Source organism: Camponotus vicinus, unplaced genomic scaffold (assembly GCF_025532165.1).
Source record: "Camponotus vicinus isolate PSW18456_S1 unplaced genomic scaffold, iyCamVici1.0 SCAF_9, whole genome shotgun sequence".
NCBI lineage: Eukaryota > Metazoa > Arthropoda > Insecta > Hymenoptera > Formicidae > Camponotus > Camponotus vicinus.
In genome coordinates, this window is record NW_028141981.1 from 1453511 (window position 1) to 1478920 (window position 25410).

At 41.3% G+C, this 25410-nt stretch overlaps 1 protein-coding gene across 5 annotated transcripts in view; it reads right to left on the bottom strand.

The window, feature by feature from the left end:
• LOC145977530 (uncharacterized) overlaps nt 1-25410 on the bottom strand; it is a 68167-nt gene that overhangs the window by 13130 nt on the left and 29627 nt on the right. Inside the window, exons 3-5 of one of the 5 annotated variants that reach the window (XM_083109623.1) lie at nt 24272-24373; nt 16293-16565; nt 4353-4777 (exon numbers count right to left, since the gene is read on the bottom strand). In XM_083109623.1, the coding sequence (XP_082965749.1) occupies nt 4353-4777; nt 16293-16425 (558 nt within the window). In that variant the 5' untranslated portion in view covers nt 16426-16565; nt 24272-24373. Of the gene's footprint in view, nt 1-4352; nt 4778-16292; nt 17521-19265; nt 19365-19632; nt 19738-24271; nt 24374-25410 lie in introns of those variants that run through there. The other 4 variants (XM_083109624.1, XM_083109626.1, XM_083109625.1 and 1 more) reach the window with 4 other exon arrangements.

Genomic DNA, 25410 nt, shown 5'->3' on the forward strand with positions numbered 1-25410 from the left:
ATCTCACCGTGAGGAGGGTACGCTAATGCATCAATTTGCGCGTCGGTCAGATCGTTTAAACTACTAGATAAATGTCAACGCGTTTCGCTGTCGGACGCCGCTGACGGCGTTGTTTCGCTTTCGTGGAAACGAGAATTTTCCCCCGAAGATAAATCGGATCGGATTGTTTGGCAAGTTTTTAGATGGACTTTCGATGCACGAGGATTCAGCGTATTCAGCGAGTAATGAGTCTCTCGAAACGCGCGGTATCGATATTCCCTCGCGGGGGAAATTGCCTGGCTTCAATTTCCCGAGCGATACGAGGAGAGTCGGCTATTTCCCCGTTTCTGACACGTCGGAGCGCTATATTTCGCGTTTTACGGCGCGTTACACGCGCGCCCGCTCGCTCATAATCCCGTATATTACATAAAAAGCAGCGAGTGCGCCAGGTGCAACCCTCTCTACGCGGAGGTCAACGAAAATGCGTACGACTATCCCATTACGGAGCGAGTGTAGAAGCGACGATCAGTCGAAAGGCTAATCGAAAGAGCGAGATCGGAGTAGGAGCAAACAAGCGGGACGAGGGGAGGAGGAGGATTCCGATTGCACGAGATAATTGAAGATAATTTTCTCGGCCTGTGGCCACGGCTCGTGCTGCCATGCCCACTTAACTTTCACGTAAGGGGATGTGGCCACTTAGCCGTTTACATGCTCGCTTACTCTCCATGCATATGTAAAGCGCCGTCGGTGGTTTCCCGTGATGGGTAGACGCGAGGAGAAGAGGCGCGGGAAGGGAGCAGATACGAGAGGATCTCTATGACTTATGACATATTGCCGGAAGTCTAGGCCGCGAAAAGCTTTTAGCCGCGATCCGATGGCGAGCTTCGACCGCTGCTTACGCGATAATACATTTGACAGTCATTTATGAATTTACAGCGACAGAAATGGAGCGACAATGACGTATGTCTCACGTGCGTTTCTGTCATGCGAGGAAATTGTCAAAGCGAAAATGTTACAAGCAGTTGCGACAAAGGACCCCGCGGAATCCTTATGGAAAATGGCTTTCGGTCAAATGTTTCGAGACTTTGCAAAAAGATAGTTCTCAACATGTAGATTAAAAGTGTCCATGGGCATGAAGCTCTAAAAATTCGAGATTTTCAGCTACAGCCATCCAAAGTGGTAGATTTTTGAAGGAGTTTGAACCAATAAGGTTGACTTTTGGGCCAGAGCTTCGCACTTTTCTGATTGCATATTTGTATAGTTGCGGTCGAAAGCTTTCGAAAACACCTTATGAAAAGCTTTTTACGTTGGGGAAAGTGAAAGTTATAAATCCTCAAAGTTTAAGAAACATAGGCATGTAGGAAGCATGAGAATCATCAAGACCATCTGATTTATGATTTTTTGTGCTAAGTAGACTGCCTTAATTGTGTGTGTGTGTGTGTGTGTGTGACAGATTAAAAATATATACATGTATTTGTTATTTTATCCTCCTCTTTTTAAATACAGGCTTGGAACTGTCAATGGCAGAGTTACTTTTTCGTTTTTCTTTTTGCTTTTTTTTTTGCTTTTTTTGTTTCTACAAAACTTTTGTATTTACTACTTTTTTGTGAAAGCTCACCCAACTAAGATAAGCTACCGTTGCCGAACTTCGGAATATGCTGCAGAAATTCAAAAATCTACCACTTTGGATGGCTGTAGCTGAAAATCTCGAATTTTTAGAGCTTCATGCCCATGGACACTTTTAATCTACATGTTGAGAACTATCTTTTTGCAAAGTTTCGAAACATTTGATCGAAAGCCATTTTCCATAAGGATTCCGCGGGGTCCTTTGTATTTGACACGATTTGTTTCGACGTTGATTATTTATATTTCGAGATATTGATTTTATTAAATGACAAAATGGCTTAATTTCAACTTTTATAAAGCAATAAAAGACGTAAACAAGGCGCACAAGGCTATGCGTTCACCGATATATGAATCATGTTGCCAGCGGTAATTAATCTGACATTTCAATTTCTTCGGGCGCGCACAAACAAGAGAGTAGGACGATTCTGAGGATTCTCGGCGATTCGTATTATCAACAAGACGCTGCTCGAGTTACCGAGGAACCGATAGGTATCCGATCTCCTCTACAGACGGGCGAGGAGGAAAGATTTCTTCAATTTCACGGGTCTGTTCGCTCCCTTCAATTACCGGCACTTAACCAGCAATAATTAGACGTTCCGGGATTGGGTATCACGCCGACAGACCTTTAAAGCGGATAAAAGCGGAGGCGGAATAAAAGAGGAACACCCTTTCTATCTCGCGTTTACGATCCTTCTCCCTTCACTTCTTTTTCTTCCTCTTCGTCTTTCCTTCTCTATTAATGTCTCATCCTCCCGCCATTCACTTTCTTCCAATCCGCAACGGCAAACAAGAGTCATCGTAAAGCCGGAGAAAATTGTCTCGCTCATCGATACATATTTGATTGAACGACTCTCCGCAGTCTCTTAATGGCGATGGGATGGATATCTCGTAATTCTATCAAAGCATTAATCAGAAACTTTCCGCAATAATTGAGCTCAATAATTTCTTTCGCACAGTCTGTAAAAACGATGAGCCGGATGAATTGTCGGTGTCATGAACATCGCGTAATATGCTTGTCTCGGTTAATAGGCAACAGGAGATTGCATTCATAATCGAGTAGAATGTGTTAAAGAGCGTTTGAAATTCAAATTTTCATTAAATAAGGATTGCGATCTTTACGTATGTTTCTTGGCATCTTTAGCAAAGCAGTGTTTATACAATTAATTTTCCGCAGCACGAAAAATGTTTGCCGTTTCTTCCTAGCAAGGTGTCTGGAAATAGCCCCGCATATCTCCGTACATGTATCTCTCTCTGTCTCTCGAGCTACCAATGCGTAAGGATATCGATCCATCAAGATAATATCGTAGATACCGTTTCAACCACGCTACGTTAATCTCGCGGATGATGACATTACGTGCCTCCAGTACACGTATCAAATATCTCCCGATTCATCTCTCTTATCCGCTCGTTCGCCAATCCACGCACACAACAATCGCTGCTTCCTTTCTTCCGACCGCGAACGAGAGAGGAGAACCGTCGTAAAATCCCGCAGAAGAACCATACCGGTCGGCGATACATATTTGATCGAATGACCGAGCCGCGATCGTCAAGAGGGGGGAAGGGAGGTGGGAGTTTTGATGAAGTGCCGGTGGCACGGGGCACGTACTCACGGGGGGCAATATTAGACGTCTCGACGGTGGTGAAACCGATATTTATTGCACCCACGGGACACGCATACACATACACACACACATATACGTCGTCGGGATACTCTGATATAACTAAATTCGCGTTTATGGACCCCACCCAACGATAGTTTCTATCTTTCTTAAAGAAATAAACACACCTTCTAACCACGAATCTATCGTGATGGAATGCCTGGAAGTTTCGAAATAAAACCTGAAGCTCTGAATCATTCACGACACTATTAAATCTTGGGATATCAGAAGGATCTGAATCTTATCTAGTTCGTTTTCAGCTGTCATCGATTTTTCGCGCGCGTTCGCGATGTTTGAAATAAATATAGACCAATTAAACGAGATCGATATAAGTGTCTGTGAACGCATTGAAATAAGCTAAATCTTATATAAGGGAAATGTCAATTTTAATTATGTTGAGGTAAAGATTTTGGAGCCTGTCACGTTTCATTTTTCTGTGAAAAATTCATGAATAAAATGTATTATGCAGAAATATATAGAAGATATATATATACGTTTATAAAACCGGTGATAAAATTTGTAAATTAAACGATAGGAATTTAATAGGAGATTCGAGGGTGAGCGAAATTTTAAACTAAACACCCGCCGGAGGACCTCTCGTTGCGCATATTCGTTACGTTTTATAATACCCGCGACGCGAGGGTGGCTTTATGACGAATAAAAGCCCTTCATGGGGAAGATGAAATTGCGACGCGTGGAGTGAAAAGTTACACGATGGCTCCCGTGCGTGCGCGGAAACGGGTGCCGTACAATTTTTATACGAGGCATTTTACACCTGTACTCCTCTCACCGTAAACTGCTCCTATATTATACCATCAGCGGCGAATAGAATAGAAAACGGCGATGACAACGTCAGCATGTTCGAAAAATTACCGACGAACCGGTGGAAAATAAATCTAATTTCGTAAGCTGTAAAAATTGTATGTAAAAAATTTGATAAATTTGCACATTAATATATGAAGTGTCAAGTGTTATCGAATCGCGGGGAAAGAATGCAAGGATCTCGATGTATTCGAAACGTTATTCCGCATTGAGATCCGCAATCTGCATTCTTTCCCCGCGATTTAATCGCGATTGCGTAACACTGACCTTGGTCCTGCATGCATGAAAGTCGCCGGCGATGTTCCTGAGATTGGCACCCACGCTCGTCCACGACTGCCTTTCGTTCAGGATCAGGCAGCAGCAGGTGCTACCGCTGTTGCAGTTGCTCACCTCGATCGGGCCCGTTTCCATGATGGAGCTCTCCGAGGCGAAGCGTCTTCGCGGCCGTGGCCTTGGGCTCGGCAGCGGCGCACCGCCGCCGTTTGTGCACTCGGGGAACTGGAAGGTCGCGTCTCTCATCGGGCTGTTGGGGACGGATACCGTCACCTGGGGCGACGGCGGTGGCAGCTGATCTACGGCCGACTGCACCAGATCCGGCAGTGGCAGATTCGATAGATCTTCGGCGTTGCCGGATTGTAGGAAGATCACCAGAGGCTGCTGGGCCTCGCGACCGCCGGGTCGACGTGCTCGGTCTAGAAAAAAATGAACATTTCTTTAAGACTCGTTTTAATTTACAATGTGAATAGACAAAGAGATTATGGCGAAGGAATTCGTCATCTCGACTCGAGATTCCCTTTACGCGTGTGTTTAACGAGCAGTCACGTGATATGTAAATTAATAATGATCGCGTTTTACAACTCCCTGTACGCGTCGGGAAACGAACGTACGAACACCGGGTACTCGTGTCGCCACGCTCATATAACGACGATTGATTACACGTAAATTACGTCACACAATGGTGACTTTCCATTCCGGTGACTGGAGTATGAGACAGTTACTTCGCTTATAAGGTTTTAATACACAAAGTGCTCGCTGCAAGGTAAGCATGCAGTCCGTGTATGGCGAGAACAACATTGTTGGGTAATGATAGCTTTAAAATTTTTAACGGGTGATTCGCGGGACCTTTTCCTCGCAGTTTCGACATTTGCCGCATGTTACGAGAGAGAATCTCTAGAGTCACATATGCACACGATTTTATCTAGATAAAAATATAAGAAATATACAATCGTGCTCTCTAATTTCGCGCGAGCAATTATTCTTATGCAGGGTAAAAATACAATAAGCAGCGCATTCATGTATATATTGATGTTTAATTTCCCTGGCATGAAATACTTTTAAATTCGCGAGCGCATTTTTTCGATGGTACAACAACCGTCGACCTAGCGAAAAGCTTCACGGAATGATTCTGTTTTGCGAGCTCGACAAACACATGTCACTATCTATGCTTGGGAAACGTGCGTTATCATGTTTCGCGGCAGACTGCCTGTCTCGTGTCTAGATATGTATATATGTACGTGCCATTTTATCTCTCACAACTATGATTTCGTAGAATAGTGCTCATCGATAAAGTCTCGACTTCTGCTACCGAGAGTGACACGCTTTCCATCGCATACTTATGTCGTCACTTATTTGCCAGTCGAGATTCTATTCTTCTCTTTATTATCACGTCATCGACTAACGCAGTTTTATTTACCAACGACTGCGTCGGTTTCTCGAGTTGGAGAATAAAAGGATTCTAATATTGTTTACTTATCACAGAAATAGTTAGTTATAAATAAATATTTCCTCATCTCGTATAATCGGTATCGGATAAGATTGCATGTCAGATACAGCAGCGCGAACCGATGACGTCATTCCTTCCCTACGGATAACGGAGCATCGAGAAGACACTTGTCGTGCGTTACGAAACAGAATCGCGCGATATCATCACGCTCCTCTGCTCTCGTGATTGCAACCTTGAAAGCCCATCCGACGAATCCGCGGTGAAAGCAGAATCTACAACGCGTTGCTCACCGTACTGTTAGGCTCTAGAAACATTTAGACACGGCCACTTTTCATTTCGCGCGATGGATGGATGCGCGAATACACGGCCGGGGAGCCCCATGCGTGACAAAATAACAATCCTACGGTGCCTCCCGGCCGCCCATTGTCTCGCGGACTCTACGCATCCCTCTTTTCTCTCCCTCCTCCCTCGCCTTCTCTCGCGAGTAACCGCGCACATGGTTGCATCCTTGACATTTCGAGTAGAGGCCCCGGGGCTCTTTCACTTGTGCAACGACGCACACATTGTCGTCACCTACACTCGATTACGGCCTCCGCCGTTCGCCGTCGCGGGGTCTTCGATAGCTCGTCGAGAGTGCCGCAGCATCCGCGATAGAAGGAGAAAGACACAGAGAGAGAGAGAGAGAGAAAGATGCGGCCGGCCGCGCTTTTCGTTGCTTGCGAAACATACGTGGCATCGACGCCCCGTTGCTTTCTACTTGTTTTTCCAGCCAAATGTCACTCGACGTGGCCCGCGTGAGAATGCCTGGAACCTTTGCACAGAGATTTATAATAATCGAACTCGTTATTTATTATTACTTGATGTGTGGCCTCCGACGGAGAGATAAGCGATAGTTATATGTAATTCAGCCGCGAGACGTGATATCTCTTTGGAAATTGATTTAGTTGACTAATACGCAAACACCAAAACTTATAAATCTATGAAAAATAACGTGCAGAGAGAGATGCATCTCGCAAGAAATAATCGAAAAGGGAGACATAAAAATGTCAATTATAATTATTTATCCAATATATTACAACAATAATGCAATAAGATAGATTATTCTAAAACAATTGGATAACATAAATATAGTAAGACCTGGTAAAAAATATAATAAAATTAAACATATATTTATAAAAATATTTATATTTTTATTTCAAAACGAGAGATATCGAGTCTCTTTGAATTTCATAAAATATACCACACGAGAAACCTTGAAAACGAGTCGATTCAGTACACATTTCTGGCCGACAGCATCAGTTATCAAAGAAAAACTCGAGGCATTTCCACTTACGAAAAACATTTTTTTCGTATCACCTTTGTTCAACGGCGTGTATCGAAAAGCTCGTCGTGGCAAATCGCCGAAAAGGGCGTAAAGTTCCAGCGCTGGCGCGCGCGACGCATAAAAGGCGAAGGTTACCCCGCGAGCAAAAAGTGCAGCGCGCACGTGGCCGACACCCGCATGCAACTCTTCACGGTCTCATGTGTGCACACTTTGGCGCGTATATCTGGTTCGAGCTTATGTGCACGCTCCAAGGATAGAGACGTTGACCGACAAAGAGAGAGAGAAGAAACGCAGAAAATAGAAAGAAACGCGGTGTACATATATCTACACATATACCTACACACATGTATATATATGATGTAGGAATGAGAACGAGAGAGAGGGAGAGAGAAGTGGATAAATGGAATAGGACGCAGGGAGAGAAGAAAAGAAAAATCAACACTGGGAGAAGGAGCGAGGGAGACGGAGACGGTAGCATATGCGAGCATGTGAGTCACACGGAGCGCCCTTTGTACATAAGCGCAACGCAACTTGTTACAGTGTATGCATGTAACGGCGCGAGCCGATTTTGGCTGTGTAGGTGTATATACGCGCGCAGTGAACGCACAAAGAACCTCTCTCAAGGCCGCCGAAGCGCTGCACAGCATCGCGTATATACGACATACACGAAATACGTAAAATGCACCTCGGCCGCTGCACCGTCCGCTTCTTTGCGCGCGCGCATATGCGTATACATATACGTGTGTGCGACAATCGGGCGCTTTTTTTATCGCGCTACTCTTTTACATATTTTTCCGGGACAATGAAACAGCGAGCACACGGTTGTAACTACGTCGTTTCGCAGATCTATCGTGATTCCTCATTTCGAAAAGACGTAATGTATCTTGACATTTAGGCAATTGATAATTGATGTTCTCTTAAGAATTCCGCTCAGCTGCTATTTACATTGAGAATCAATCTTGCGTAATTATTAATTTCATATATCGTGAAATTATAAATTAAATTATAATTTTAATAAATTTAATATTAATTCTAATAAATAATATGATGTGATAACGTAACAAAAAAATTGAAATATTGAAATAGCCAAGGATTAAACTGAAATCTTTTCATTCATTTGACAAAGTCTATGATACGATTAATCGTCTAAATATAGATATCGTTCGATAGAATTAGTAGGATAAAATTAGCATCATCGTAAATTCATACTCTTACTCTGTAAACAGAAACGAATAATTTACGCAGTAAACGCTTCAAACAAAAGCCGCGGATTCACCGTGTATTCGGCTCATGCCTGACTTGCGATGTCGAATATATTATACGTTTCGAGAGGGATTATACAAAGCGCGCGTACCAGTCGAAAGGTTACACGTAACGCGATGCACCGTCGATCGATCGAGGGGCGAACAGAAAGGTCGATCTGTCGGATTCGCGGCGCATTGCGTTTAATAACTGATTAATAAAAGGCGTCATTATATATCGGCGATTTTAACATGCCGACAATATTACCAGGCGCGTTATCCCGCCTGGTATCGCGCAATCGAAATGTTATTAAAAAAAAAAAAGAAAATATATGCCGCAATAATGTTACGTCAACGATTACGACGCGAACGATATTAGGCATGCATTTCCAATAACTATTCGTCTTGCCCCAATTGGTTCGAAATTAAATTATCGTTGACTATTCAATATATTTATAAATACCTTCGACAGGTACAATATTCAATATTTATATAAAATCGATATCATGGCAATATCGGAGATCGATTAAAATAAGTTATAACTTTTTTTAATGTACAAGTTTTTTAAAAAATTCTTTAAATAAATACAGAATTTTTTAATAATTAATTCCACGCTTATTTTGACATTTATTTTTGAACGTTCGCGTTCATCGATTTGTTACGAACGCGGCTTTACGCAGCGGTCGCAATTTCGATGTCGATCCAACAATCACGATTATTAGCGCAACGGTCGTCCCCGGCCACCGTCATTATTTCGCGAATACTCGGTAATAATCAGACGAGTTTTGTAGCGAGCAAACGCGCGCGCGAGCGGAAATCGATTCCGCGAAGGGCGATTCGCCGAAGAGGCAACGATCTGCGATGCGAAGACGCATGTGACCGGCTCTTCGAATCGCGCTCCGGGACACGTGCGACGCAGGATGCGTTTCGTGAGTCGCGAAAATTAAATAAAGTACCCACCCTCCCCACTTTTCCATTCTGCGCGCCCGGTTCACTTCCTCGCAATTGTCTCATTCTTTTATCGCCTGTTTGTCTCACGTGTTCCTCGTCACGGTCCCCCCCTTTTCCCTTCCCCATCGTGCCGTTCTCCTTCGTCGTCCCTGATAAATTTGCGGAGCGTGATTCGAGTCCATCAGTCATACGCGAAGGTAAAGGACAAAGCGATGAAGATAAGAGAGTAATATTTATTCGCTCCGTGCTTCTTACGAAGTGTCACTTGTCAGTCTCCTATTTTTAAGCCTCGTCGCATTTCTCATCCTTCTCTTTCACATTTACTCCCGATAATAAAATTAAAGTTTCTTGCATCTGCTATTATAATTTAATAATTTGTAATTCGAATGATAGTAATTTAAATTTTTCAATAAATTATATTTCTTATATGACATTTAGAATTATTTCGTCAGTAAAATCAGAATCTATTCGAACGCCCGTGCGCGGATATTATTATCGTCGCATCTTCTTTAACGTATCGTTATTTTTAACTCTCGAAAAGTGCGTTTTACAAAGATCGCGCAAGGACAAGCCACTGCATTAATCAGCGTGGCATCTGGATGTCTTAAGAAAGGACTGAGCCTTTGATTAGCTATATTTCATCAAAATATGCAAAAGATAACGTCAACGAGCGTTGCGCATGCAATCAGAAATTATTTTTAAAAACTGCGAAGGACTTTAATTAATATACATACGGGGAGTCTCTCTCTCTCTCTCTCTCTCTCTCTCTTTTAATATGACTCACGTGCACGTCTCAAGTTACTTCATCAAGTAACTGAATTGTGACGCGATGGAGATAGGGAGGAACCAAAGCAACAATTTGGAAGGCCTAAAGATGTGCAAAGAAAGAAAAAAAAATCAATTCGTTCCGCGATGCGCGTCGAAGGATCCCAGGAATGCATACGCACCTGACTCACGCTCGATAAAATTTTGATGACAAATCGCGATAAATATATAATACGAGAGTCGGGACGGAATCTCGGCGACGCAGGAGAGGAAAAGGCTCGCGTAGATAAGATCTGCCGAATTTCATGAGCCGGTGGATACGCGTGCCCCTATCTGATGCGGTCTATCAGAAACGCGCTGCTTCAGGAGACCGTAAAAATGTTTTGCACCGCGCGTTAATGCTGGTGCATCGATGGAGGCGCAAAGAGCGGATATTATCTTCTCGATGAATTATTAATGTCGCTGCAGGTAGTTAGTAGTACTACACCAAAATTAGCGAAGAGGCCTGTTGACCGCTTCAATCAGCGCTGGAATTAACAAACCGGAAAGATGCGCGTCCGTCGAAGATAAATATTCATTTGCGAGAAACACGAGCAACGACCTCATTTACAAACGTTGATTACAAAATGATTCATAAACGGTTTAAAAAGGAATGGAAAAACGACTCGTATGTTATTTAAATATTACGGAAAATTGTTGGGAAACATCTACACGTTTTTTCGCGCTCATTTTTCTCAATTGACGATTGTATACCTCTAATCCGCCGCTATTACTTCATCATAAAACGCGCGAATTATTCAACTTTAACTATCCTTATGTAATTGTAATAACAGATTTAAGCGTCATTATATAGAATCTCGAACGGACGCACGGTTGATAATTACATACTGAAAAAAAATGCGATCTAGAGTGACTTCTTGTTACTATTTCATTACTTTGAATCGCATTATTACGTTGTATTCCAATGATCGTTCTTTTATCTCAATCAGCGACGCTTGCATAACGACCAACGACCGCACCGACAATTAATTAAACGTCCGCGTCTGTCCGTGATCCGGAAACCGCTACAACACGCGTTTATTATCGTTTGCTTTTCGCGCGTGATGCTGATTTATCGGCGTTTAACGAGGCGTTCTCCGAGAGTAAAACTACGAAGAAACGAAGCGAGAGAGGGAGAGAGGGAGAGAGAGAAAAATTCGATAAGCTCGTCGGACGAATAGATAAAAAGAAGCGGCGTCGTGCCCTCGAGTGTGTCTGCCTTGCGACGAGATAAAGCGCGGTTTACACGCGCTTCCGACGATAACGGATCGTCGATGCGAGGAGGGGAGGCAGAGGAGGATCGGAGGATCTCCGTCCGCGCGAATGAGGGATGCGATGAATTTTTGAAGAATTCTGTCAATAGCAGTCGCGCTCTCGCCAAGTATATATGAATGGCGGGAAGCGGTGGAGAGACCCGGCAATTTGCAATGACGAATTCCTTTCAATATTTCATGAGGTCTATAGACTCTCCAGTCACTGTTCTCTCATCTCGACGGGCATCGATCGCCCGTCCGCCGCTACTCTAAGTGGGATATCCTTCGATAAAACAAGCAAGTCATAGTCGTCATGGTTTTCACGCTCGGTTTGTCAATGACAAAAAAGCGCCCATGTTAACTGAAAACATAAAAATTGAAGATTCGAGAGAAATGTCAAGTTTCAAGTGTGCTTTTAGCGCGTGGATGGGTATCCAGTCCAAAATTGTGAGCAGCTGCTACGACAAGAGGATTTACGAAAGAGAGAAAGAGAGAGAGAGAGAGAGAGAGAGAGAGAAAGAGAAAGAGAGTAACGTAATACCAAGTTCAGTGTCAAGTGCGTATCGCGTTACACGAACGTCACCCGATCTTTCTCGTACCGAGAAATCAAACTCCTCCGATTAGAGCGCGCGATGATCCCGATCATTTGATTCGGCTCTTATCAGACCTGTTTGTGGGAAAGAGGCGCAAAGAGGAGGCAGATGCGAGAGATGAGTCGAATCATACGCCACGCTTAATTCGCAGCGTCGTTTCGACGCTCGATTTCGAGTAAACGTCTCATTAGAATGATCGAGCGACGTTCGGATCGATTGTATCTTTCCCTTAAAAAGGAACGGAGAGGTGGCGATCTTAAAATATATTCGCGCGCGCGTAATCGCGACGATCATCGCGCTTTCGCGAGGCGTTTGCCGACGACACGAGGGGGAAGTTTTCTGCAAATGTGTTACGAGAAGACTCTCGGCGCGCGCGGGGGACTGCCCACAGCTGTTCCTATAAATAACAACCCCCGATTTGATGCAACCGAGCGAGCGAGCGCTCGCGGCGGCAATTCTGCATCTTCTCTCGCGAAAGCGCGGCAACTATGGTTATTGACCCTCCTCGCGCGCACGGGCCCGGCACTATTTCCGTTCGTGAAATAATGGCCCGCGAGCATCGTAACGTGTGATTTAAACGCGCGCAACGATGGATCCCGAGGTTCGATGCGTTGACTACATAATCCGATGTAAATGCGAGATACATTATTTCCAATTGTTCATTACATGTTTGGATATACATGAAGAATGCTAATTTCTTATTTTTCATTGCCCTCTCAAAGATCTTTTATCTTTAATAAATTTCATCATCTTCGAAAAAGAGAAGATACATATCCCGACGAATTATAGATTGATTGACGAATTAATTATATAATTGATAGATTAATTATGGATAATTATATTATATATTAAGTTATAGAGAATGAATCCTCTCTGATAAATAGAATAAATAGCAAATAAACTTTGAATATTCGTCAATCAAATGACGTTTTTGAATTTCCACAATTTTGTCAGTAAACGAAAATTACCCGCATGGTAAAATAAGAGGAGCGTGTATTCGCATTAAAACGATATATTACGATTGAAGATTTGATTATTGTCTGTGGGACATAATTATGTTCTGCCTGACGTACAGCTTTATTCGTACACCGGGCACACAAAATGCAATAAAATATATTATACAATAAAGCGGGGAATTTATCCGCGGATTACATTATCCATCACGGTCGCGAAAGATTAAATCTCCATAAATTATTCATTGTACAAATGATATTCATTAACGATATGGTTCCAATAGCCACCAAGTGTAATATGCGGTAGCGACTGTAGTCTACTTGATTCTCTCAATATATTTTTAATGCATCAAAGTGATATATTTTATCACGTAATTATAGTCTGCAGAGATTTTTCTCAATCACGATTATCAAACTGCAATTAAATTGAAGCAAGCAAATTTTGTGACGTTTGTCGTTTGTCGATAAAATTTCAATCGTGATGCTGCTCCATTTGTGGGAGGTTCCAATATTGATGGAGATTTATCAGTTTCAACAAGTCGCACGACTATCAACCTTTTACACATATATTTTGATCGAGATATACTATAATTTTTACTCGGGAATAAAAAATTTTTCGAAATCATTCCGCACGCGCATATTCGAGATTTTAACGAGAATCGAATCTCTCGCGAATTTTCTATTTAATTTACAACAAAGCGACGAAAGAAAGAGAGAAAAGATAAAACGAAGAGAATGAAAGAGCAATCGATAATATCGTGATAGCCGCAATCTTTTTATAAGATGCGCTGGCACGATCGACATCCGAGATTCGGGGCTTCGTCGCAGCATCGGCTGCGCATTTTATAGTGCGTTTTAGTGCGTGCGCTGCGACTGACCAGTGATCTTTCTCTTTCGTTTTCCTTCTCTCGCGCTCGTATCCTCCTCGCACGCATCACCAATCCTTCTCGCTCTTCTGGCCTTCTCTCTTTTCTTCGTAAAGGAGGCACGACCAGCGGGGCAGGGTCATGGCCGGACATCGTCTGCCGTACTCTCTTTCTCTCTTTCTGTTTCGCTCGATGCTCTACACCCACGTTACATCTGTTCTATTCGCGTGCAGTATAGAACTGCCCCTCTCGTACTGTACTTTCGTAAAGCTCAACCTTACTGTGCGCCGAATATGAGCCATCGAGATTTCGCGAGAGATATTCCCTCGTCATCGAATAGATCTACGAGCGACTTTTCTAAACGCAAAATTGCATCTACAAGAATGGAATAATTTATATTTATATCGTATATGCAGTATTCATTTCTGGAAACCATCTAATCCGCACATACTCTTTTCAAAAATGACAAAACATTGTTAAAAATATCAAAAAATGGACTTATGTTGACACAATATTGAATTAAATATCCTATAGATATCTTTATACGTTTTCGTAAATGTAAAAAGAATAATCTAATCCGCACATACTCTTTTCAAAAATGACAAAACATTGTTAAAAATATCAAAAAATGGACTTATGTTGATACAATATTGAATTAAATATCCTATAGATATCTTTATACGTTTTCGTAAATGTAAAAAGAATAATCGTCTTATTGAAGTAGAGTTTATAAGTTTATTTCAAGTGTTATATTTTACGATAAAAAATATGCAAGTTTCGTAAACTTTGATTGTATTTTAAGATACAATTTAGAAGAGCACAAAAATATAAAAGTGAAATAAACTATTCCTGCGAGGATATTGCTATTTCCAACATGATGTAACTTGTGCCAAAAGAATGATAGCAGGATATTACTTATCGCGAGGATAATGCTCGAAGATGTCCTGTAATTTTTACGTCTAGAATGACGTCAAAGATACACGCTCGAGTCATCGCACAAAGTTGAAAGTCAAGGTATCTAAAGATTTCGTTGGACCGAAATGTTTCGACGGTGATTCACAAGGACAATGACCCGAGTCAATAATGCAATTTTCGGCAACGTGATGCAACATGTGCGAAAAACCCGAAAGTTTCTCCAATTGTCAACAGAACAGGTCAAGAAAGGACGGTTTGACATTTTTAGTAAATGCGTAGCGGTCTATAGCTTTCTCTTTTTTCCCTGATATATTTTAAATTTTCTTTATTTGAGAGACGAAAAGTGTATATATAATTTCAATATTATATTTTCAATCGATCATTTTGAACGTCACGGTGGGAACGTAAATTTTTACGACGCATGTTGACAAATATATTTTTCGAAACAGCCTGTATGAATTATTCGCAATGCGAAAGAAAAAATTAATAACGCTGGGCGCAGAAATTAAAATGCCATACGTGGATCCCTCTCATATTTCTTGCGCTGCTCTGAATTGTTCCCCGCAACAACCACGTGTTGCACTCCAGAATTTTGTCCGAGATGTTATCGACCATTCTCGCTGCGCTATTCTCATTCTGACAGCTTTGGTAATCTAATGGCTTTGATACTCGGGTAATTTTAACATCTTTAAAATTTAGATAGCATCGTTACAAGCAGTAGTAGCTTTAACGAAACTGGTGAGTTTGCGAAATCATCATGAAAGAGATCAAGGGAGTTTTTTTGTTTTTTATTGTATTGTCTTGTTTTTATTTAGAAGTTTATTAATCAATCGTAATTGTGATATTTTTACAAAAAATCAAGACTTCTTATATCTTACTTTTTCCTATATTCTATGCTTTGCTTATTGCTTTATAATATACGAGTATACAATCATAAACGAGAATGGCGCATATTGCGCTTTATTTCCAACAATTGCGTCGCGCAATCGATAGATACGTCAAGAGATATACGAGAGTCGCATCGGTACTCTCACGATAATCACTTTAAAAAATATCAGGAAAGGTAGCGTTTCTCTTTCATATGTCATTATTCTCCATCATACTTTTTCTCAAATACAATTACGAAATAAATAAATTCTAGCCTAATCTATATGCTATCCGCAATGAGATCTTACAAAAACAATCTATTTTTATCATTTTCATGTATAATTTTTTACTTTTTTAAATTTTTTCCAGTCAAAATTATGGTTTGTGATTTCTTAATCACACATAATTATATCAACCATTCATCATATCACACGATAATCGCTCTCAAAAATTTCTCTCTCCTTCTTTCTTTATTTACATACAGTATTACTAATGAATTTAAAGCACTAATGACCAATAATTTCATTATTAATCTCGGAGTCGAGTTGCCAGAGTGCAATTTCAAGCACACAAGACAATCGTCTGACAATTATTTTCTTTTTTTCTTTTTCATCTTGTCCGATAAATTATTTGATTTCGCGAATTTTTCTCGCATGTACTTCGCGAGATAGAACGAGACGCTAAGGTGCAAAAATGTTATAAATTCGTACAACTCACGATTTCGCGACGGATGGTGGGCGTTCCTGCTCCGAAGGGCATTGTGTAGCGTTACGTATAGCTGCAGCATCAATTGTTCTCCCGCTTGCGTTCCCTCGTCGCTGTCATCGCCGGGCAAGAATGGTATCGCCATGGTTAGAGGTGGCTTCTTCGCTCTCCCTCTTCTTTTCTTTTCTCTTTTCTTTTCTTCTCTTCTTCCTCAAACGTAGGCGCAGGTAAACGCACCCCGGGAGTTCCGTTTGTCCGTTTAGTTTCTCGTTCTGCAACGACGCACTGCAACGAAAGCAAACAATGTTCGTGGTCGAGCTCACTGCACACTCTTCCCGCGCACCTCGATCGCTCTCGTTTAGAGTCTCGAACGATATCTATCTACATACAAGTCCTCGCATTGAATCGCGCGGCGCGTATTAGAACGCGTATTAGATGCCGCACGTGACCGTTCAGTTCACCGGCGCACGCACGCTTTCAACGTTCATCGTAGTGGATCGCACGTGGTGCGCGCACGCAGCAGCCCCCAGTGTTCGCGTATACACGTGTACGCGTGTGCGCATATAGACCGGGGAAAAGTTTTTTTCTATTTTTCTTCTCGCGCGACCGATTAAATCGAAGTGCATTCGAGGAAATCTGCGTCTCGAGAATCACTTTCGCGCTCTTGGCCACGATGAGAATCGCGAGATACGAAACTGTCCCCTTCCCGCGAGCTATCGTTCGACCAACTCCAACACCGAACTCGACGTACGCCGAACTTTGCGAAGAGCGCGTGGCGAGTTCTCACCTCGAGGAGAGTCAAAAAGCGGAAAGCCTTCGTCAAAGCACAAGCGTTCAACGTCCTTGCTTCTCGCAGTGGTCTGACAGCCGCACCAGTTGATTCACGTCTCACTCGCAAGAGTAAACACACAGACAGGAGTCGTCGCGCGAGTCGTCACGTGAGCCTCGGAGGCGCGTGCGAAGATGAACGCGACGAGATCGGAAAATCGTCAACACCGGGTCCACCGGGTCCGCGGTCTCTTCTTTGGCGCGATATATCACACGCGTGTAAAATCGGCGGCGCGCCGAAAACAAGAGTGCGGCGAGAGACGAGGGCGGGCGATAAACTACTACGAGCGACACGAGATCTCGACTGAGGTCAGAGTAACGAGAAACACGTCTGTTCTCCTCGAGGTCTGGCGTGGTAATGATTCTGTGCTTTCGCAGTCACTCGGTCCGCACGTTCTGCCTCGCGGCAGCACAACCGGCTCTTCCCTTACTCCGCTGCCGCTCGCGCGGCCGATTGGTCGAGCGGTGGGGACACGTGCGCGCGCAACTCTCGTGTGGCGAGAAATAAAGCGGCCTGGGGAGGGTAGTCGATTTACTCCGAGGTGGGGGGTGGGCGCGCGCGCGCGGGGAGCGTGACAATACATTATCCGCTCCTCGGACGTCGCGAGTGAGCTCCGTTTGAACGCCAATATTTACTGCAATCATGCGTTTGCAGTCGCCAGATACACGCTGCGTCCGGGGAGGGTGTACACTATGGACACGAATAACGTATTTTTTAAATATTCCAGAATATTTACGTTGCACGAGGGAGATCGATCGAGATTTTGCGCGTGCGATAAAATAAGGAAAAAATCGTTCAGATTTAATAGGAAGATGTATGGTCGCTACTTTTCCTTTATCGAGATTAGACAAGTGTAAATATTTTTCTGCTACAAGAAAATATCGCGTACATTGTTCCCACGTCTACATATTTCGCATTACGCCTTGGGGCATTTGATAAACGTGATACGCGAGGGCGACTCGTTGCGCGCTTGGAAGACGCAAGTGCATTTCTGCGCCGCGCGCGCGACACAATCTTGGAGCGAGAGCGGAGCGTGTAGCACGTAGCAATGGGATCTCTCGACGAGGGAGAGAGTGAGAGGCCACGCACACGAGCGAACACTACCGGGGCCGTAAAGGCGCGTATGACACTCGAGCGCAACTGCGCAGTTTACGCGAGACCGAGCGCGACCTTTGTACAGGGGTGGGATTTGCTACCGCCAATCGAAACTGTTTGCATTATCTCTGATTAAGAAAAAAAGGGAGGAATTAAATTCTCGAAGAAGCTAAAAAAGAATCGAAAAAAAATTTTTCGTTCCTTTTCCAAGTGATTTTAATTCTGATTTTATGGAAGTTTAATTCACTGGAATTTTAATATCGCGATATTCCTTTTTTTGGTAAATGAGTAGTTTCGATTCGTGTGCAGTGGCGAAGCGTGTGTCATCGATATTAATGATAAGCACTATTGCGGTAATATTGTTGTGATAATTGTTGATATTATACTCTCTCCGACGATTATAATAGACGCACAGATAATAACGAGTATCAGTCCGCGGTGTCAAAGATTAACTCGAATCGCTCGAATGACTACGCGGAGTTAATAAGCTCATGCTTATAATTAATTAGGAACGGATGAGCGAACAGACACGAGTGGGGTGCTCAATTTCCCGATAATTTATGACGCAAACGATACTCACGACATACTCTATGCATGTATATATATCGCAGTACGTTACAAATTTTTTTTTCGTACAGAATACCGATGAATGGACAAACAGAGAGAAATAAAAACGCACAATATGCTCCTATCGCGCGCACTGATTCACGCTGCATACACGTGTACATACATGCATGCATACACACACACACTAAGCTACAGAGTGCGAGTGTATAAATAAATACGAGATCCCATATTCAACGCGAATCAAGAAAATTGATATTATACTAATATTAATATTTTTCTCTTTGTTGTACATACAATTCGCGTAATATTTAGCGAATTTTATAAATTACGCATTCTGCGATGAAAAGCGTACTACGGAAACGAAAACGCATTGTGTATATATCCTTTGAAATTTTTCTCGATATTGACATCTGATTTTAGCACTTGTAAAATATACAGCATTGCTCGAATAAGACTGGCGTACAATTTAAATCGTGGAAGAATCGAGTACTTACGAATTTCCATTCACTGAATTGCATAACGTAACATAGACACGAGAGATGTGCACTAGCGAGCGCGTTAAACAGTCTCGAGAGCGTAAACATGCGCGCCACTTGAATCGAGGGACAATCTAGGTCTGTTGGCGGTATGTATATGTGTCTGTGTATGTGTCTGTGTGTGCGTACACAAGCAGGAGAAGGAAGAGAGAGAGAGAGAGAGAGAGAGAGAGAGAGAGAGGAGGGAGAGAGGGAGAGGGAAGAGATTAATGCTAGGAGTGGAGACGGGGGGGGAGAGGTATTGTCATTGGATATCAGATGCGGGAGTTAAAGGCCAGGTGAATCTCGGCACGTCGGGGATGACGTTACAGAGAGATGACATTACCTATAGATCGTGGAAATCGGAGTCGATGTGCGCTGAGATGTTAGATAGATGTTGTGCCGTAGATCGTTCAACGACGAATGATGTGTCTGATATCGATGGATCGATGCTTATAAAAGAACAACGGTGGAGCTCGAGCTCGACATTGGTGATAATTTTGCCGCAAAATCATGGGCGAGACCAGCGAGCGTCTTTCGAGCCTGAGTTTCGCCAATCGATACGCATACGCTTATCGCGTACTTATCTCATAGGAACTTACTCGTTACGAGAAGTACCACTTCGACGAAACTTCGTCCACGAGTATGAAATTATTGTCCCAATATATGCGAAAGTAAGGAGGCGACATCAATAAGAGGGACGAGCGTATCATTGTTTGTATCATCATTGTACGACAATTCGTTTCTCTTAACAAGATTAAACTTTGTCTCGAGAGAACTTTGAAGAGTATTTTCTAATACTTTTTACGAAAAAAGTACATTTTATTTAAGAGATGAGAAAGGTGAAATTGCGAAATGTTTCACAATATAAGCAACGAAATGTCTTGACAGATTAGATTAAGATCGCTGAGTAGGCATAGAAATCAAGTATATAATCTGTCACATTATCATTGCAAAGAAATAAGAGAGATTGGCTAAAAAGAAGCGTTAAATAATTATAAAATGCAATAAGAGCAGTCACAGAAGACTCGAGATCGTTAAATTTGTCCTTAAAAAAACCAACTTCATTTTCTTTAATATACACGTTCTGATCAAATATCTTATCGAGTTCTTGATAAGCACTTTCAATCAATATCCGAGCAAAATTGTTCTTTGGTAGTAGTTTAGATAGCACGATTATAGGCATGATATCAGCGAAATCTCTGATTAAATTACGCGTCACGCATCACTTTCTTATTGATCAATTTCCGGAAATTTTATCGAATTTTAGCCGCCTAGCGCGATTATAACGATTGTAATAAATAAATAATCGGCTGCTCGAATAGTTTTCCATCGTGCAAAGATTTTCGATCACGCGATATCTCGCCGAATCTATTAATCGCAGATGCAAATGTCAGTTTAATTACTTTCAGGATTCTCGAACCGATCGGAGTCAATGTCGCAGGTGCTTCTCGGTGATCAAGATTAACGATCCGCGAGTTGAGAGTCATAAAAAAACACTTCGACAAGAGCAACCATATTCCCTCCTCCCCCCCTCTGTCTCTCGCTCTCGCTCTGTCTCTCCTATCTCTTCCACAATCTCGTCGTCGTCTATCTATCGTTTTATTTCAGTGGAAAGAGCATCGCGCAACGCAATCGTCCGAGATTTAAAACCGGTAGCACCGTAGGACCGGGCTGTATATTTTTAGAACGACGCGGTCGCGTGGGCGGACGATGGTCATCGGTCGGAGAATCCCCGCTACTTTGTTTCTCGAGCGTATACCTTGATCACGATGATCTCGTGATGGACTGATTCGCGTACTCCGTCGATTACAGTTTGCAGCGCAGAATAAAATACACCGTAGAGAGAAGAAAAAGAGAGACAGATCGCGTGCATTTCGAGGCCACGCAATACCTGACGCAATTTTGGAGCAGGAGAACTCGCGATAATAAATTATGACGTGCGTGTAAGAGTTATCGTCGCGCCTGTTTGTAACTCTAAGCAAAGTACACTATCTCTTCATTCATCCGATGGTAGAATCCTCCACGCCAACAAGAGGGTTTTCATTTCATATAACCGTTAAAGTGAGCATACTCATCAACCATAAGTGATGATGATTGGAGACTATTGGTTTAATAAAATGTATAAAGATAAGTGCGTAAATTTTTAAAAATTCAATCCAGTTGTCATCGAACCATGGGAAATGTATACTTTGTATTTATGAAAATCATGTATATGTACGTCATGTACATAAACATACCACGTCGTTAAAATGAATCTATGAGAGATAGCATATGCTTATAGAAAATGATTCATAGCCAAAACATCAGCTATGTATATAAATATATCTGTTCCCATCGGTATGGAAACGCCGAGGAAGAAAAGTCTAAAGTTTAAGGTCTCCCGCGATTAATGAAGCGGCTTAATTATCGGGGCAATTACCGCGGTGGGGAGTGTTATCGCTCGTCGCGCGACACGCGTCCACATGTTCGAACGGGTTTTATGTCCCTTCGTAGTATTACGAACACGCTGTTGCCATCGCTTACAAGGTTAACGCGGCGAGAGTAGCGTTATTAAACGCTCTCCGTAATAGGCGGCCGGAGTAAGAACGGAGCTGCAATTATGTACAAAGGAAAAATTGCTATTTTATTGTCTTATACTTTTTGTATCGCAACAAATGAACTTTATAAATAAAAATTGTTTGCGTTTTTCTCATCTCTTTTATATATTTATATATATTATTATTTTATTTTATATATTTATTATATATTTATTATTTTATTTTATATATTTTAAAGTGAGTTACCGCGAGAAACAATAGAAAAAGAATCAGATTCGAAAGATGACTCAACTTATCAGGTTGATATTACGAATTGCATGTCTTATCATTTTAATCGAGTTATTAGTGCGTTCACCTTTCAGTTTTATCGAACCAGATTTCGCGCGCACTCTTCTGTAAATATTAGACGTTTAAACAGCCACGAATATATCCGTAATATGTATTTCACGGACATGTTTCACTATGGCCTCGTTTCAATCCACGTGGCTGATGATAACGAGCAAGAAAAAAATAGGAAGCTGAAAATAATAGAGCCGGAAAATCGTGGGCACGCATCTCTTTCGTAGTCATTCTCGACATCCGTTTGCGTTTTAAATATAATGTTATTCAAGATTAATTATATTTAAAGAAGAACATGTGAGATTAACTTATCGTGGAGATTATATACTAAAATATAGATTAATAAAATGCGTAGAATCCAGAGCCTCTTTCGACCAAACGCAGTTATACTATACAAGACAAATAGTACCCTCTGTCTTATCGTCTTGATAAACGTTTTGAGAGATAGATAAATAAATAGAAGGACTACAAGATAAATGACATAAGTGAGAAGGACTGCGAGGTAAACATCTCAAAACAACTCAATGCATAATTCTCATTCGTGCAAGTACAGCAAACGCGGATACGTACATGCGTGTACGTACGTACGGATTCATCGTGCAGCTGCAAAAGTACGACTAATATCTGCAATTTTGCAATTTTAAGCCGTCGCCTACGTGCTAACTGCCTGGAGTGAAAGAACTTGGTTCCGAGAACGTTCCGTAACGTTAGTCACGAAACCCTCGAGACACATTGATGCGTTCATTACGGTGATTTCCACGATAAGTGAATCCCAGTGTCAAGGGAGGAAGTCGCGGCGAATTAGTTTCTCGAGAAATGACCAAAGTGTACGAAAAAAATTACACGTTATTTCCACCTGTCACGCTTCGACGTACAATTATCACTTTTAAGGTCGGTAGAAACAGTGAAAAGTAGCTTTGAAGGGAACAAAAGCACACGCGTCGATACCGTTCGATTTAGCCACAAATAGTGAAAGTTCCATCCAATATTGGAGCATAAAATAGTAAAGATAAATGATCTCGTGAATGAAAAATCATAGTAAAATTGAAATAAATAATAAAAATAATTGAATAAAAATTTGTGTTTAGGAAAAGCCTTTCTTATATACGCATATTATATATGCGACTATCAAACGCGAATGATAGTCGGATACGAATGATGGATCGCGAGGCCGGAACTTCGCGAGGGTGTTTGCGGATGTGGTAACGAAATCGTCGCTCTTTAGCCGCAAGGTTTCTTGTCTGCCGCGTTCTTGCGGTTTTTTAAGAGACGGCGGAGCCGTGAACCGTCACGATAAATATCGAACGTAGTTACGATCGCGGACGAGGTCTCTGCGCAAAATCCGTTTTTATCGCGGTTCGATCGCCCGGCTATGTTTTTATACATACGACGGGACGAGTTTAATAAACGTTTCGGGGCAATTTTGGTTTTTCCCCTGATGCTGTTTCAATTTTACGCACGACGGCTGAGCTTGATTTACGTGTCTTACAACCTGTTATTGACAAATACGTTCGTAACGTTAAACGCTGCGACAATAAAGAACGATGCGCGACCGATAAAATACGAGTTGCTAAAATATTCACGAGCAAAAATGTCCAATTGCGCACACAACAATCAATAATTGACCGAGTATTCACGGAGAAGCATGTAATACGCAGATACGTCCTACGTTGCACTTGAGGATAAGTATTTACCGTCAGCTATCATTAAGATGTAATAAAGACGATTGCAATTTAGTCATGACAAGAGAGTATCATTATTAATTAATTATAAGACGATATAACGTAAATATTACAGCTTTTTCTTACGTTATCGACACACAAAATACATTATTAATTATTACATTTACCCCGCGTATTATTAGAAAAAAATTTTTGTATTCCTTTCTTTCGTAATAATGTGAAATATACTAAATAATTTCATTATTACATATATAATGCTTCTTGAAGAAATTTCACACAACTATTTGATGATAAAATGATCATAAAATCGATGACAGTAAATCGTGACGTAGAATATTTTTTTGAAAAAAATGCTCTCTATAAAGAAATGTTCTGATATATATTTTCTCATATATGCGCATATAGTATTTTTTTCTAATTTTACCTGCTTTTTTTCCTCCGACGTAGTGACGGCGATAAGGCGACGACTTGAAAGTTTTACTATAGCCCCAAAGAACGTTTTACTGCGATTGAAAACGATGCAGTCCTAAAACACAAAATTAAGACATGTGTTAGACAAAGCTGTGTTTTCAAAATATCGAATATTGTAATTTTTATGAAAGAGAGGCATGCGAGAGATTTCCCTGTATATATTTCTTTTTCATTATTATTCCATCGTATATACTAATCACAAATAATTTTTTATTAATTGGCCTTTCGCTTATGATTCGTTATAATGATGCAATTCTTAAAAATAACATTGCAAACGATACGTGTTATCGTAAACCGGATCAAGCTGTGGTTTCTATTCACGTATTAATTTTTATACGTGGTATCACGCGTTTCTTTTTTTACATTATCACTTTTTCAAGGAACAAAAAACAGAATAAGTTATATTTTTTGTCTCTTGTAATTTTTCTCTTTACACCTTTGTATTTGTTTCTCTCTCTCTCTCTCTCTGTATATATCGCTTTTTCTTACGTACACACACACTTTTTTATTTACTTTCTGTTTCTATTTTTACACTTTGTTTTACACAAAAATGTTCAATATCGATTAAATTAAAATAATCTTCCACCACATTTCACTTTCATCGATTTCCGATAAATTCAAGATTAAATTTAAATCTGAGATTAAGCTATTTATTAATACAATTAGCAGATATCGCTTAAATATAACGGATAATAATGTTTCCAAATGTCACTAAGTTTCTCTCTAACAATAAATACAAGCAATGAACACTGATGTATTCATGTTGAATATAATTGTTAAAATAAAATGCGTTTCGTCGGACGTCCTTTTAAAGGACGAAAAAAGGGGAAGAGTTCAACAAATCTCTACCAAGATTTCTTCTATCAACAAATGTCCTTCCTAGGATAGAAATAGGCCTTGTGATGAGCGTGACAAAGATACTTTACTCTTTTTCTATTGGCAGATACTAGGCAATAAATCTGGCACAAAATTGTCGAATTCTATAAAATGTTTTTTTGTATTCTTTTCTTATTTCATATTACCTACCTGCTACTTCAGTGGCACTCACTCGAGCCAAAACTTCAAGTCAATGACTAAAAGTCTCAAAAAAAG